Source organism: Monodon monoceros, unplaced genomic scaffold (genome assembly GCF_005190385.1).
Source record: "Monodon monoceros isolate NGI ecotype Baffin Bay Population unplaced genomic scaffold, NGI_Narwhal_1 Super_Scaffold_1, whole genome shotgun sequence".
Taxonomy (NCBI): Eukaryota; Metazoa; Chordata; class Mammalia; order Artiodactyla; family Monodontidae; genus Monodon; species Monodon monoceros.
In genome coordinates, this window is record NW_021703765.1 from 49,721,637 (window position 1) to 49,738,286 (window position 16,650).

A 16,650-nucleotide genomic window follows, 5' to 3' on the forward strand; every position below is an offset into this window, starting at 1 on the left:
ACCCCACGCGCCTAGAGCCCGTGCTCCGCAACGAGAGGAGCCACCGCAATGAGAAGCCTGCACACCACAATGAAGAGTAGCCCCTATTCACTGCAACTAGAGAAATCCCGTGCGCAGCTACGAAGACCCCAATGCAGCCAATAAAATAAAATGAAATAAAATAAAAAGATGCTATAAAGTTATGTCTTCAAACCTGAGGAAAATTTCTGCCAGGCCTACCAATTCAATGTATTACCCCCATAAGTGTCTTTGCTGTGTATCCTAGGTGAATTCTTTCTTTAATGGGACTCAAGTCCTATGAAGAAAGAAGGCATATGATGTTCCCTGTTGGAGCCCATCAAGTAGCAAGAGGTTGTGTGGTATAACCACGTAGGTTTGCATATCAGAAGTTACTAATCAGGTCATCTCACTTTCAATCCTGTGTGTTTCCATTCAATTCAACAAGTATTTATTGACTGTATAGAGGTGAGCAAGATAGTAATAGAGAGAGCCTCACATATAGATAGTAAGGGCAGGGAGCAGGCTGGCCGGGACAAATAGGGGTAGAATTGGGAAAGGCTGTGAGTTCCTGGAGAACAGGGACCAAGTCTGACCTTTTGTCTGACATTTATTCAATTTTTTCAAGGCATGATTTCAGCAGGCAGAGTTGACTGTGAAGGCCACTTGGCAGATGAAGTTTACACAGGTGGCAAGGATATTAAGAGACTTAGCAGGCAAGAGAACAGCAGTGTCCCATGGACCAGAATCCATACATATGGAGGACTAGTAAAACGCAAAGCTGGAAAGGTTACTTGGCATATTGTGAAGGGCCTTAGCAGAGGACTTTGGATTTAATTCAGTCAACAATGGAAAGCTAATGAAGAATTTTAATCAGAAACACTGTCATGATTAGAGCTGGAAGTGTTCTTCAGGAAGATTAATCTCACGTTGAATGGGATGTATGATTATGGATGGTGATTAGGAAAGGCTGGCAGTTAACTAGTTCAGAGGTTATCGCCTGGTAGTCCAGGTGAGAGGTACAAAGGCCTGGGAGCAAAGACAGCTGGCGCCACCCCCTTTCCACAGCTTTTTCCCTTTGGTGCTTACCATTCCCATCTTGCCTACCTGATGGCTTCCCACTGCAAGCACCCCCATCTCTTTGACTGGGGGCCTTCTCTAGCCATGGAAGCCTGCTGAGCCTCTGCTCAGGGCCGACCAGAGTGCCAGGGAGTTAACATCCTCCAGGAGCTGCCTTCAACCAGTGGCTGAAGCGAACTGGTGGGCAAATAACCCAGCTCCCTTGCCACTTGGTTGGGATAATTTTGAGCCTTGTTCTATAGTCTCCCAAAATGCCCCAAGGGGATTCAGTCCCAGTTGTCCACAGCCACAAACAGCTGGGTAACATTCTTTACTGGCTTCCTACTCTTTCTGACTCACACTCACTCACCACTCCCCTACTCCCCATTCCCCCTATCACCTTCTAAATGAACCGCTTGCACTCACATCCTTGTCCTTGGGGCTTTCTGAGAGAATCTAACGAACCAGGGCCTTTACTAGAGTGGAAAGAAGGGCTCGCCTGTGTTTCCTGAAAAGATTCTGGGGAGGAAGAAGCTACAAGTCTTGGAAGTTTATTGGCTATGGGTTAAGGGAGAGGAAGAAGGCAGTGTCACCTACAGTTTTAACTAAGAAAATGTAGATGTCATTTATAGAAAAATGGGAAGTTAGGAGAAGCATTAGGAGTTTTCATAAAGAGATAAAAGAGTTTACTTTGGGACATTTTGAGTTTGAAGTACTGACAGAACATTACTTCTAGAACTTGGGAATTTGCATCTGGAGCCCAGGAAGAAGGAAGAGACTGGAGACTCAGGTTTAGTCGCTGCTTAGAGGTGGTTGATAAAGCTGTGAAGGTAGACCAGACCTCCAGGAATTGGGTATTGACCAGAGAATGAGCAGATGCAGGCCTACGACAAAACTTATGGAAATGAATTCTCATATTTGGGGTTGTGGGGAGAATGACAGGAAATGGAAAGCCAGCAGCAGGATGAGAACAGGACGAAGCCATCACGGAAGCTAAGGGAGCGGCCGGCAGGCGGCAGATCGTGCCGGAGAGCCTCTAGATGCGCTGAGTTTCAGAGTTCTGGCAGCTTTGATCCACACCAGCATTATCAGTTCCCAACTTAACGTAATCCACTGGGAGAAAAACATTTAGGGAAAAATAAGCTCCTGTGTCTGAGCGTGCCAGATATTGATTTGCTTACTAAATATCTCATGGAACCCTAGTGCTTTACAAGAAGTAGTTTACTTGTTACAAACATAAACTCCAAGCTCTGCTACTCTGTGACCTTTGGCAAATTACTCAACCTTGCCGAACCTCAGTTTCCCCACTTGTAAATAAGGAACGAGGTGCTATTTCTGGTCCTTCCTGGAACTAAAATTCTCTGATCCTAATAATTTTCCATAGGCCATTTTTCTCATACCCTAACTCTGTGTGTATGTACATACATGTACACACATACTTCACTTGAAGCCTGCATAACAAGAGTATGTGTTGGTGATTGTTTATAAATAATACAGAAATTTAAAAACTATGCAGTGTGAATAAACTCATGTGTAGTAAAAATGCCAAGTAGGGATGATCTTTTTCACCGGAATTCTTGTGACAAATTCTGCAGTCACTATGAATGAGACTGGTAGTAGATATTATTCTGTTTAGATTTTACATTGAATTTGTGCCCCTCAAATGCATTTAATCTCAAAGTATTTTTGGAAGTATCTCAGCTTCGTCACTTACTAGCTGTTCAGGAGTTTACAGGAGTTGCTTAACCTCTCTAAACTCAGTTTTCTATTAAAAACTCAGTTTCCTAAATATAATAATAGGATCTTCCTCAGGGTTTTGTGGACACAAATTTAATCATTCAGTAAATGTTAGCCATTGTAAGTACCATCAGGTTAACATTTGTCTTTTGGTGAGCTTTATATTTGCAGATCTCAGAAAGATGGTAGTAGGCAATAGGAGTATTTTAGCCTTGAGTTTAGGTGGAGGCGTCAGTGAAAATTGTAATTTTCTCAGACTACTCATTAGTAATTGAATGGTGGGTGGCACATAACCTTCCAATCATAGTTTACTGGAATATTACAATCAGGGTGGTACACATAACTTGTTTCGGTATTTTTACTAGGGTAATAAAAGGGTTATCAGATTTCTCTCTTTGTTATTAAATTTCTGGTTATTTTATCTCACATATACTTTATTCATATATACACTCTCACATACATTGTACAGACAGGATTGCCTTCTGCTCCCAGATCTCAAATAAAGCATCTGTGAAGCTTTTCTGCTGGAAACAGAGCCCTTATTAATGAAATTCACATGAAAACCATTTGTTTTAATGCATTATGTATTGAGACATAATCAGCTTTACATATTTTAACATTTTAAGTGTCTGTTTTCAGTGTAGCACAGCTGGGGTTATATGGAAATATTATTGAAAAAGAAAATATTTAATTAATAAAGCACACTGGATGTCGCTTTATCTAGAGTGAAGGCAGTGCCAGAAAATCACACTCCTTCATTGGTAGACAGCACTCAAGATAGAGAAAACAGCTCCCCAGTAAGAAAGGAATCACAATTTAAATTTTTTGTGGTATTGTTGGAAAGCCTTTTTTGGTTGCTTGATTGTGTTTTTTAATAAGAATTACTTTGGCTTTGGCTTTGTCGGGCATAAGTTGTTGTTTTTTTCCTATAAAAAGGTGTGATTCTCCACTTTTTCTGCCTAAATTGACTCTGTTCTTGTTTAGTTAGAGACACATTTGAGTAGAGTACTGCATATCTGTTTAATTTGAGGTATTTGTATTGGTCTTGCCCCATTTTCGTCCAGGCTTTCTTGCATGATCAGAGTCTTTTGTTAGTGCCATCTCAAATAACACTGACCCTAAATGGCATATATGTGTACTGCAAGACAGGAAAATGATAAATTATTATGACTCATAGTATGTGCAAACAAAGGTCATTTTCTCATATTTATGACTTCTTGCTCTTTTTTACAATTCTGCATTATACAAATGATGAACCTCCTGATTATAATTTTTGTGCTTTACCTGTCGTTGCTTGCAGACGCCAAGGACTTACTGTTGTGCGAACACTGAAGACTTGGAGACGGTCATTCAGCATGTTCACAGTCTGTACCCTTCTGCTCCATTCCTGGCAGCAGGAGTTTCAATGGGAGGGTAAGGTTTTTCCTTTCTAAAATGTCCAAAAGGGAAGTGGTGCTAGCGACTGCCTCTTTCAGACGACTGTAAGCTGCATGGGCATTTAAATGTTTGATTATTTTTATCATATTTCTCCACATGTGGCTGAATGGATGAAGGAATTAATTCAGGTAAATTTTAATATTTTCCTTGACTACTGGTCTCTGTGGTGAGAAGTATACAAGTACCTCCTCGGGGTGCTTAGGGTTTTGTGAGCCCGAAGGCTTGTCCGAACCCCATGGAGTTGATTTCTATCACTGGGTGGTAGCCACGTTGACCTTCAGATTCCCTGATGTATTCCCAGCCATCACTGCCACCGTGTTCTCCAGGACTATTCAGGAAGCTGAACTTGTACCATGACTTTCATCACTCCAGTTGTAGAAATAATTATTATTGCTCTCTCCAACTGAAGAGGCCTTCAAAACAGTTTTTCCCCAGGTGGTGTTTTTCTTGTTTGTTTTGTCTTGTTTAGTTTTGCTGCTGGGCAAATGGACCTTCCCTAGAATGCTCTCCTAGAAACTGTGAAATGCTGTTTGTAACCCCCTACTCCAGCTGCTATTTTAAGCAAATGAATATTTTAATTGGTGCTGCTTGCATAGGGGCTTTTTTGGACCTTCTATGCCATGTATATATTTATATTTTATATTTATATACTTAGGCTTATTGCTACTAATAATTGTTTAATCTTTTTGTTGTAGTAATAGTGAGCTTAATACAATCCAAAATTTTTATTATATGGCATTTTGCTATGCTTAGATTACCTAAAGCATTGTCCAAAATCAACAAACACATGAGATAGAAAATGCTATATTTTTCTTAATTTTGTAATTGATTTATCTGTCATTTCAGTTTTTAGAACATTTTAGGAGCCTGTTTACTTGAAAATGAACAGCTTTGCAAAAGATAGGCTCTAAAATATCGGCTCTAACAACAGCTTTTTAGATTCTGATAAACATAAAACTAAGAAGAAAAGAATACGTTTCTTACATTAGCATGGAAGGTCTGACTTGACCTACTAAAGGAAGAAATCTGAATCACCGCAGAAAACCCAGGCAGAATCTGTGAATTGTGCTTAAAGGAAAGGATTTCACTTCTCTTTCCTTTGCCCCATAATGAGAACCTTAAAGGACAAGGTGCCCAGCTGAACTTTCTTCCTTTAATCATATAAATTCTTTACTTTTTAAAAAGCCAGACCTTACATAAACAGGCCCAGATTCTCTGTTCAGAGGTTCCTGGGAAATGCCTATTCTTGTCGAACTGAAGCCTCAGTGCGAACTTGACCGCTAGCCTCTGCAGCTTGTTGAATATTAATGTCTTGTAAATGGTTCAAAGGAAGTACCCCTTCTAGTTGCCTAGCACTGTGACATGTTCCCAAGTGGGTTTACCACTCGGGGATGTGTTTTACAGCTTGACACATTTTTCTTTTTGGAGATGTAGCAGACAGAAGCGTCTGTCAAAGATCCTTATGCCCAGGCTGGGTAATCTCCAAGCCTGTGATGCCTGGGGCCAAGTAAGGGTTTTGAGACAGAACTAAGTCTAGCCAAGGAATCCACACTGCTCTAGACTCAGTCTGATTCCAATCTCCCAATGAGTTGGTAAACTAGCTTCAAAAATGTATAGACATTCCCAAATATATATAAAGGTAAGAAGAGTATAATGACGCCTCATATATACTCATCACCCAGCTTCAATAACTATCAACTCAAGGATAATCTTGTCAGTAGTACCACCCCCCCATTCTCTCTCAACTCTGATTATTTTAAAATAAATTTTAGACATCATTTATAAAGATTTCTGTAGGTATCTCTAACGGGTAGAGTCTCTTAAACAACAACCACCACCCATCACAATACTTGATTACATTTGAACAAAACTAACAATAAGGGGCTTCCCTGGTGGCGCTAGTGGTTGAGAGTCCGCCTGCCGATGCAGGGGACTCGGGTTCGTGCCCCGGTGCGGGAGGATCCCACATGCCGCGGAGCGGTTGGGCCCGTGAGCCATGGCCGCTGAGCCTGCGCGTCCGGAGCCTGTGCTCTGCAGCGGGAGAGGCCACAACAGTGAGAGGCCTGTGTACCGCAAGAAAACAAACAAACAAACAAAAAAACCTAACAATAATTCCTAAATATCATCAAATATTCAGTCAGTATTTCATTTCCCCATCAGTCTGTTGGCTGGTTTTTACAGTTTGTTTGAGGCAGCAGACAGCTAAAGTCCACATATTGAGATTGATATGTCTCTTAAATCTCTTAATCCATGGGTTATCTTTTCTCTCTCTCTCTCTCTCTTTTTTTTTTTTTTTTTTTTGTGAAAATGGAGTCTTTTACTTGCCAAAGTAAGACAGCTTTTTGGGGGGTAATGTCTTGACATTATTTTACTCCTGAGTAATAACTAAGAAGCATCCCCACCTACTCGGTCATAGCTATTCCTGGTCCTTCCTACTCCTGAGGTTCACTTCCAACCCTTTCAATTGCCTATTACATCAGACTCAGAAATCTCTGACCTCCAGCCAAAGAATAGGGCCGCCAAAACTAGGACCCTAGAATGACCCTTTTGCAGGAGAGTAAGCGTTATCTTCTAAATAGCTTAGTGAACCACAGTACTATAAACCAGGAATACAGTCATTAACGAAGAGTTGTTTTCAAGAACGAAATCTCCAGCCTGAGGTCTCAGCCCTGGAACAGAAAATCACTGAAGTAGTTTCTGACACTAAGGAAATGCTGAAGCTGTTGGCCTTTGGCAGTCTGTCTAACCTACAGTCACTCAGCCTACAGTTGGGATGAATTTTAAAACACCACATGGAGCCATGTGAATCTTTCTGCTGTGCTGTCATATTTTCAGTAAACCCTGGACAACAGCAACAAAAACAACAACAACAAAAACCATGAAAACTCCATTTTTAATCTAAAATCTCATCACATTCACTCTGTAAATGGATTTTTTTCCATTTGGGCTGTATAAAAAGAATTAGAGAATTTTTACTCATTTGTCCTATTTCAGAACCTGGGCAATTGGAGAAATAAAGAATGGAAAATATGGGAAACAGAATTTAGGCTATCATCCTTTCTCTTAGTTGGCAATGTCAAACTTAGATTTCTGACATTACTGCAGGTTAAACTCCATTCTTGTCTCTCTTACCAAAATAGAACTAGAGTAGAATCAGGAAAATTGATAAAACGCAAGGAAAATATGTGATAGGAGATAAGGACAAATAGCAAGAGGGAGTAGGGAGAGAAAACAAGTGACTTTAGGGTCCAACTGCTCTGCCACAATTCAGAAAGTCTAACTCTAGACGAGGGAGCCCTTACAAACTTGCTGTAGGGTACAAGGATGCAAAGGCAACCGGAATGGCCACCCAGACCAATTACTCAGAATCTCTGAAGATGAGACCCAGACGTCGATAATAGTTTTAAAAACTCCACAGGTGATTCCAACATGCAGCCACATTTGAAAGCCACTCCTTCTGTGATCTTTCATCTATGCCAAGCCTTGGCAAACCACAGCCTGGAGGCCAAATCTGGCCAGCTGTCTGTTTTTGTACAGTGCAAGAGCTAAGAGTGGTTATTATATTTTTTTAATGGTTGGAAAAATCAAAACTATTTCATGACATGTGAAAAGTATATGAAATTTCAATTTCAATATCCACGTCTAATGTTTTATTGAAACATGGCCATATCCATTTATTCACGTATTGTCTATGGTTGCTTTCAAATTATAATCACAAGGTAGTTGCTACTGAGATTGTAGGGCCACCAAAGCCCAAAACATTTACCTTGTGATCCTCTATAGAAAAAGTTTGCCTGAAACACCCCCATGTATTAAATTAAACACTCAACTGGAGGCTGGGGCCCAGGGAATTGCAAATTTTTAATAAATCCCCAATATCATTTTGAAAACAACAAAAAGAAAAACCACTCTTATGGTGGCTTTTTCTTATGTTTTACTTCATAGAACGGTACACATGTAAGTAATAACTGTATGCTTTGTCCCATTCTGAATATAGCTGACTGCAAGATAAATAAATAGGTGAATGTAAGGAAAGAATAGAGATACTTGCATGGTTTTCCAAGATAAAGGACTTGGACACTGGTTTATATTTTTCTTCTCCATAGTTAAAGTCCACAATTAGAAATGGGATGTCTTGAGAGAGACAACAAATTCATCATTTGAGTTTTCTGTCTTTCCTCATTTTAGAATGCTGCTTTTAAATTACCTTGGCAAAATGGGGCCAAAAACTCCTTTGAAGGCAGCTGCAACTTTTTCAGTTGGTTGGAATACTTTTGCTTGCTCGGAGTCATTGGAGAAACCACTGAACTGGCTGCTTTTTAATTACTACTTGACAACTTGCCTCCAGTCTTCCATTAATAAGTGAGTCATCTTTAACACCTGATGTCTGCAAACTCCTTGGATTACGTGTTTTCAAGCATAACACTGCTAATATATGTATATTTATGTTTGCATTATATGCATTTACTACTGTACCAAAATATTCTTTCTATTGTCAATATATACAAAAATAAAAAGATTTTAAGTATAAGCTAAAAATACAGATAAAAGCTCTGTTTTCTTTCTGTACCCCAGTGGATTACCTTGTACAACCTGTAGGCTCTGTGCCCCACTTGGAAGATCACCATTTCATCACTGTTCTAAATTATTCTAAAAGAATAAAAACATTAGTCTCAAATGTGTTGAATAACATTATGGGCTATTTCCCTGGATTTTCTACTTGTTGCTAATCTTATTAGTACCTAATTCTCCCCTAGGTAGTAAGTAATGTATTAAGTGTTTTTAGAGACGAATAATATGATTTCTAAGCATGTGTTATGAACATAGTATGTTTTAGTGGCTTAGGAGAATGCTTCTAAAATATGGATATTCTCAGCCCCTACAGTTCTTAACATTACCAAAATATTATCTTTGCATTAGTTTTTCTGAAATTGTTTAGGTATCTTCTAACAGTTAAACAGTGTGGCAACAAAGAACATGGGATGTTTCTGTTTATTTTTTGATAACTGTTACCATGCATTTTTAAGTGAATTGACAAATTTAAATATAAACTCTAAATAAAAAGTACAGTTAATTTGTGCATAACTTAACTGAAAACCGTAGTTACCCCGAAAGTTGACATTAGACACTGCATTAAACTTAACCTATTTTGGGGAGTTCTCTGGTGGCCTAGTGGTTAGGATTCTAGGCTGTCACTGCCGTGGCCCAGGTTCAATCCCTGGTTGGGGAACTGAGATCCCGCAAGCCATGTGGCATGGCCAAAAATTAAAAAAAAAAAAAAAAAAAGAAAGATCAATATACATTCCTTAATTAAAAAGTACTTTATTAAAAAAAAACTTAACCTATTTGTTACATTACAGATGTTGACTATAAAATACTGCTAAAAATACTACAGAATCGTATTTTTATTCATGGTCACTGAAATGGGGGACAGTAGCAAGAAAAAGGAAGAGAATGATTTGAATTAAAATATAGGTTATACAAGAAAAATAACCAACATTTAAAAATAAGTATACAACCTAGATGGGTGGGATGGGGGGCCGTGGGAGGGAGGTCCAAGAGGGAGAGGATATATGTATACATATAGCTGATTCACCTTGGTGTACAGCAGAAACTAACATTGTAAAGCAATTATACTCCAATAAAAAAAATTTTTTTAAGTATACAAAAATATAAATTCTAATTTTCAATATAGCAATTTAAAAAATAAGATAAATCTTCAGTTGATTTACCCAGTTGAAAGCTTCTGGCTTAAGTGAGGCCTTTTTGGCCAAATTGGCTTAATAGCATTGGTGTGTAGGTACAATTTGTTATGAAACAACACTTTCATTTATTATTGTTATTTTGTTTATTATTACTGGTTCCTTCTTCCTCAATTAAGAAAAAGTACTTTTAGAAAATGTCTTCATGTACTTCAAATACTGTATGATATCACTTATGTGTAGAATCTAAAAATTACAACAAACTAGAACAAAAAAGAAGCAGACTCACAGAGAACGAACTAGTGGTTACCAGCGGGGAGAGGGAAGTGGGGGAGGGGCAATATAGAGGTAGGGGATTTTTTAAAAGGGGATATAACATAATAAAATCATGTATGTGAAACTTTTGAAAATTGTAAAGCACTATAGAATTTAAAGAATCATTCAATAAAAAAATAAACTTTACAAAAAGTCTTCAGGACAAATATCAATGTATTCCTGCCATGTCTAATTAAGTAAATATTTATTGAGTAACAACTTTATTCCCTGTTCTAAGTTACTTATCATTATGTATTTTAGGTATGTTTGAGATGGGAATGACCTTAATTTTTTACTTTTGAAATTTTTTCCAGGCACCGGCATATGTTTGTAAAACAAATTGACATGGATCATGTCATGAAGGTAGGAGAGAAACTTTATGTAATACGTTTATTTCCTTTTTTGATTCCAAGAATAAATATAATCGGTTTTTGTTTTTCAGGCTAAATCCATAAGAGAATTTGATAAGCGATTCACTTCAGTCATGTTTGGCTACCGAACAATTGACGATTATTATACTGATGCCAGTCCAAATCGTAGACTGAAATCAGTAGGGATTCCAGTGTTGTGTCTGAATTCTGTGGATGATGTTTTTTCACCCAGTCATGGTAAACTTAACATCTTTGTATACATTTTGACATGAATTAACTGTTTTAAAATATTTTAGGAAGGGCTTCCCTGGTGGCGCAGTGGTTGAGAGTCCGCCTGCCGATGCAGGGGACACGGGTTCGTGCCCCGGTCTGGGAAGATCCCACATGCCGTGGAGCGGCTGCGCCCGTGAGCCATGGCCGCTGAGCCTGCGCGTCCGGAGCCTGTGCTCCGCAACGGGAGAGGCCACAGCAGTGAGAGGCCCGCGTACCGCAAACAAAAAACCAAAACCAAAAAAAAAAATATATATATATATATATTTTAGGAAAATAACAGTAATAAGAAACGTCAGTCATATAATGTTTTCTACTGTGATAAACAGAAAAAAAAAACCGTGATACTCATAATTTAGTATCTAAATGTCTCAGATCACTTTAAACGTCTTCATAGACCCTTATCTAGTCTACTGTGAGAGCCTCAGAACAAATTATGATTCAATATTTTGTTTGTTCTCATTTTTACAACTTTTCCTTCTTATAAAATAACTGTTCTTTGGACAGACTATGTTTACAGTATCTTTGCCTCAAGAGTACATTGTCATCACTTGCCCTTTCTTCCTGAGGGTTTTTTTTTTTTTTAAAGAGTAACTTCTACTGTTTTTATTTTTATTTATTTTTGGCCACGCAGCTTGCGGGATCTTAGTTCCCTGACCAGGGGTTGAACTCATGTCCCCTAGGAGGGGGGAAGCACGGAGTCTTAACCACTGGACTGCCAGGGAAGTCCCTTATTCCTGAGGTTCTTATACAGAAGGCTTTGGAGTTTTTTCCCCCTTTTAACCTAGAAGAGAGCTTGAGACTTTATTAATATGATGTCCTTGGATAACTCAATGAATGTAGCACATTCGGACTATAAGGTCATATTTGAAGGGAAAGAGTCTGTTTTCCCCCAGATACTACATAAAAGAAAATTATGCCCAAATTAACTTCCTTGTTCTCTTAATTCAAGAAATACGGAATTCTGTAACAAAGATATATATGGATGTGTTCATACATTAAAGCAATATAAGACGCCTAGAAGTGATCATACTATCTTAAGGATAAGTAGACTTGACCTCTAATTTTTTTCTAATGAAATTTCATAAAGCTTTTTATAAAACTTTTTTTCCTTATTTCTCCCTTAAATACTTTTAAAACATTTTCCCCAAGTACTTCATTAAAAAAAATTATTTTGAGTACAAACACAGCACGTACGTATTGCCAAAATTTCAGAAAATCCCCAAAGTATGTTTTAAAAAAGTCACTTACCGTCTCTTTAGGGGATATCATTTTAATGTGTGATTTATGATTAAATCACAGGTAATTTTAGATGACTGGAACTTTTGGTCTTTGACCACAAATCAAAAAATTAAACTGTGAACTTTTTTTTTTTTTTTTTGGCCTCTGCGTGCAGCCTTGTGGGATTTTAGTTCCCCCACCAGGGATTGAACCCGGGCCCTCAGCAGTGAGAGCACGGAGTCCTAACCACTGGACAGCCAGGGAATTCCCTTAACTGTGAACTTTAATAATCAGTCGAATTACATGGAGATTGTTTAGCCTATTTTCATTGGATTAAGGAAGTTCAGTATTTCTCTATTTTTATATTTCATGGACCCTTCTTCCACCAACAAAAATTTCCCAGCATTTAACTTGTCTTGACCCACTTGGTTGAAGTTTAAGCTCACTATTTCTTATTCTTTCCCAGCCCTTAAAATCATCTTGCCACATTAAAGTAGTAGACAGTGGTCTGCATTCTGAGAGCACAGGCAGCCAGCATCTTTCACATGACTCGAATGGCCCAGCCTTTCGTTCTTCTGATATGACTGTAACTATCAGTGTGTTAGAAATTCCTGACTGTATCCAGAGTGTGAAATTGGGGCTCTTAATAATTCCATTAGAGACAAATGAAGCACTCGTAATCTAAGCCCTTAGTGTAAGGTGAAAAAGGAAAAACATAAATAGTATCAGTCATTTCACCTGCCCCTTAAGCTCTAACACCTGATCCCAAGATAGATGTTCTGTTTTAGGTGTAGCTAGATAAGGATGTGAGTTCAGGACCCGTTTAGGACAAGGACTTGGCTTCCTAGGCCTTGATTTAGGTTCTCTAGGTTTATTCTTCAAGGAATGTAGTGAGAGGTCCAATTTATTTTTCTTTTTGCTGCGCCCTGCAGCTTGTGGGATCTTAGTTTCCCAGCCCTCGGCAGTGAAAGCACGGAGTCCTAACCACTGGATGGCCAGGGAATTCCCTGAGAGGTCCAATTTAGATCATCTAAACATGCAGTTTGGGCCCCGCAGCAGCTCTATCTTCAAAGGGTCTCAGTTGTCCTATAATGTGTCAGCTTCCTTTCCTTCATTGGAAGGGTAGGGAGATCTTACCTTTAATGAACTCATTTACCCCTAAGACTCTACCCAAGATACGAAGGTCTAATTACTGGATCAACCATGTTATCTTAATTAGGGATTAGGGATATAAGATTTAGCAGTATCTGAAATCAAAACACTTCTCATGCCAGGTCGTGATCCATTATAGATCTTAAATCAAAAGGTTTCACTGTTTGAACTCTAAGCCTGGGGGGAAAATAAAAATAAAACAACTTTAACTCATGTCCTTTAAAGTTTTTACTCAGCATAATTTTGTAGAGCATTTGAAGAGACTGTCCTTACTGGAGGATTATTTAAATACAGCAATTATATTTTCAAAATAAAGTTTTTCTTTCTCCTGACTATAAACAGAAATTCAGAGAAGGAAAAAAATAAATAAAATAAAATAATCACCAGTGTTTTACCACCCAAAGATAAACACTGTTACCACTTGAGAGTATTATATGCCATTCTTTTTTGCTATCTATATGTTTTTAAAAATCATATGTATAATTTTGTATCCTTAATACAGCCACCAATTGGTCTCAGGAATCTAACTTCATGTAAAGTTAACCAAAGTCATACATAATGAATTTATAACTCTCACAAAGGTGATAAGATTAGTTTGGGTTTTTTTCTTGGTGTAGCACCTAAGTGGAAATCTTATAACATAATGTAAGTATTCACCATTTCTTGAATTATTTAATTTCTCAAAACAAGACTGGGCCTATACTTTTGTGTTGTGATTAATTACTCGATTGATTCTTCCAAAATTGATGGTCCAGTATATAACTGTGAACATGAACTGTTATAAGAATATAGGTGGTTGATACAAATTAGTCAGACTTATTCCATTAGCCATACTCATTATGAATATTTATTTGTTTAATGATGTTTTGATTTATAATGATTGGAAATGATAAAGGCACATACTTTTCCTAACAAAAACTGTTAATAATTATATATTTTTCTCTCTCCTTCCCTTCTCTTATCCTCCCCCCGCCTATTTTTTGTCAAGCTATTCCAAGAGAAACTGCTAAGCAAAACCCTAATGTTGCTTTGGTCCTTACTTCTTATGGAGGCCATATTGGTTTTCTGGAGGGAATCTGGCCAAGACAGTCCACTTACATGGATCGAGTCTTCAAGCAGTTTGTGCAGGCCATGGTTGAACACGGACATGAACTCTCTAGCATGTAGTTCTTCAGGTGCATTTTGTCTAAACCACCGTATAAAGGCAGCTCAGCTTACTGCACAAATCTTAATTACTGTATATAAAGCAAATTAGCCAGCAGGTGGTGAAGAGGTCCAGAATGACATGCAAAAACTACTTTTTGGAGTAACAAAACAACTTTGTAGCAAGAAATAAAATATAGATTTAGACTGTAACTTATGTAGATTTTATTTTTACTATGCCTTACCAAGTATGACCTTAAATAAAGTAGTACAAACATGGAATTGCACTTAACCAAAACTATTGTGTAAAAAGATTTTAATTCCTCAGGGTTTTAATTTGGGCTAGTATTATTTTAGATAATTTATTTTAGGTGATTTATGGTACTTTAATAATTGTAATAGGACTTGACTTTGTTTATTTGAATGTAAGTTATAAGTTGGCACATTCATAAGGGTATTTATACCTAATGACGGTAACATGAAAACTGAAATAAGATAAAATACAATGTGCTAAATCTTTTACGTATTTTAACTTTAAAAGGCAAATGCAACAAATGTTAGACTTCTATACATGTTCTTTTACTCTAATAATATTAAATTAAGGCTGACTTATGTTTTATAATGATTATAGTTCACATGCTTATTTTTTAAATAGTGTATGTGCATACTTATATATCATTATATTAAATAAATTCTACCATTTTAAATTGTTTCTTTGTGAGATTTTATCCACAAAAAAGTAATCCCTAGAAAGTAATTTGTGATTTCATAAATGCATTAGTAAGAAATATTAAAACTGTATTGTTTCACAGTTTCCAGAATATTGGGCTCCCACCGTTCGTACCAATTAAAAATACTTTCAGCTACAGGAAACCCATCTAACAGTGATTTAGGAATAACAATATTTAATTATCTTGCATCACAAGAAGTCTCCATGTAAGCAGTCTCCAGATGTAGGTGTTTATCATTTATCAGTGTCATCAAAGATGCAGGCTCTTTCTGTTGCCACATCCCTAGCAGGCAGGGTAGCCAGTTATCTCCTAGACACAGGATGGCTGCTGCAGCTCAGACATCACATTTGTATTCAGAGAAGAAAAAGGCAGAAGGAGTGGGGCCAGACACATCTGCCCTTTTGGGAAAGTGAAAGCTTTCTCAGAAGACTTGTACTTATATCTATTGGCCAGACCTGTGTCACATGGTCACCCTGGTTGACTGGGAGGCTGGCAAATCAAGTATGTAGACTTTTCCAATTGTAGTGGAGGCAAGCAAGGGGGAGGGGATTGGTAGTGGTTGTTGGGCTATCCAGGCAATAGTGTTATCTTCTATACCATTCAACATCTTTTTTTTTTTTTTAATTTACTTATTTATTTATGGCTGTGTTGGGTCTTCATTGCTGTGCGGGCTTTCTCTAGTTACAGTGAGCGGGGGCTACTCTTCATTGCGGTGCATGGGCTTCTCATTGCGGTGGCTTCTCTTGTTGCAGAGCATGGGCTGTAGGCGCCAGGGCTTCAGTAGTTGTGGCTCGCGGGCTATAGAGAGCAGGCTCAGTAGTTGTAGCGCACGGGCTTAGCTGCTCCGCGGCATGCAGGATCTTCCCAGACCGGGGCTCAAACCCATGTCCCCTGAATTGGCAGGCAGATTCTTAACCACTGCACCACCAGGGAAGTCCCTCGCCATCTTTTCCCTCCTTTTTTTTTTTTTTTTTACTATTTCCACGATTTATAAAATATGTATATTTTTGCCCAGGTATCACATTAAGAGAACCATGTAATAAAAGCATATTAACACAAAATTGTTTACTAAAAATGCCATCTTTTGGAGAGTTCCTGATTGTGTACTTGTAGACTCCCATGTAACTGTGTCTAGAACAATAGCACTGATAATGCCAGTGATTTTTTGCCCATTCAGCATATATTCTGATTCAACAGTGCTAATAACTTTCAGTTGGCATGGTTTGGGTGGGGCTGATCCTGCCTTTCAGAGTTATCGTGAAGATTTTAAACAAATTATGTCAGGAAGTCTGTCTACCCATTGGCCATTGTCAGATTTGGGTAGGTAGCCCCTGACCTCCCTCTACACACAAAAATTACTTCCAGCTAGATTAATGAGATAAGCACTTTCTAAATTCATAAAAGTACTAATGAAAATATAGGAAGTTATTTTCATAATTTTAGAATGGAGAAGTCCTTAAGCAAAATATAAAAATGAGAAGCCGTAAAGAACAAAAGTGACGGATATATTCATGT

General features: G+C 38.0%; 1 protein-coding gene across 2 annotated transcripts in view; it reads left to right on the plus strand.

Annotated features, from left to right (window-relative positions):
- ABHD3 (abhydrolase domain containing 3) overlaps window positions 1–15,114 on the plus strand; it is a 37,990-nt gene extending 22,876 nt beyond the window's left edge. The window contains exons 5-9 of one of the 2 annotated variants that reach the window (XM_029234306.1): window positions 4,094–4,206; window positions 8,419–8,592; window positions 10,562–10,610; window positions 10,690–10,855; window positions 14,250–15,114. In XM_029234306.1, the coding sequence (XP_029090139.1) occupies window positions 4,094–4,206; window positions 8,419–8,592; window positions 10,562–10,610; window positions 10,690–10,855; window positions 14,250–14,428 (681 nt within the window). In that variant the 3' untranslated portion in view covers window positions 14,429–15,114. The remainder of the gene's footprint in view (window positions 1–4,093; window positions 4,207–8,418; window positions 8,593–10,561; window positions 10,611–10,689; window positions 10,856–14,249) is intronic. The other variant, XM_029234314.1, reaches the window with a different exon arrangement.
- Window positions 15,115–16,650: the final 1,536 nt, after the last annotated feature.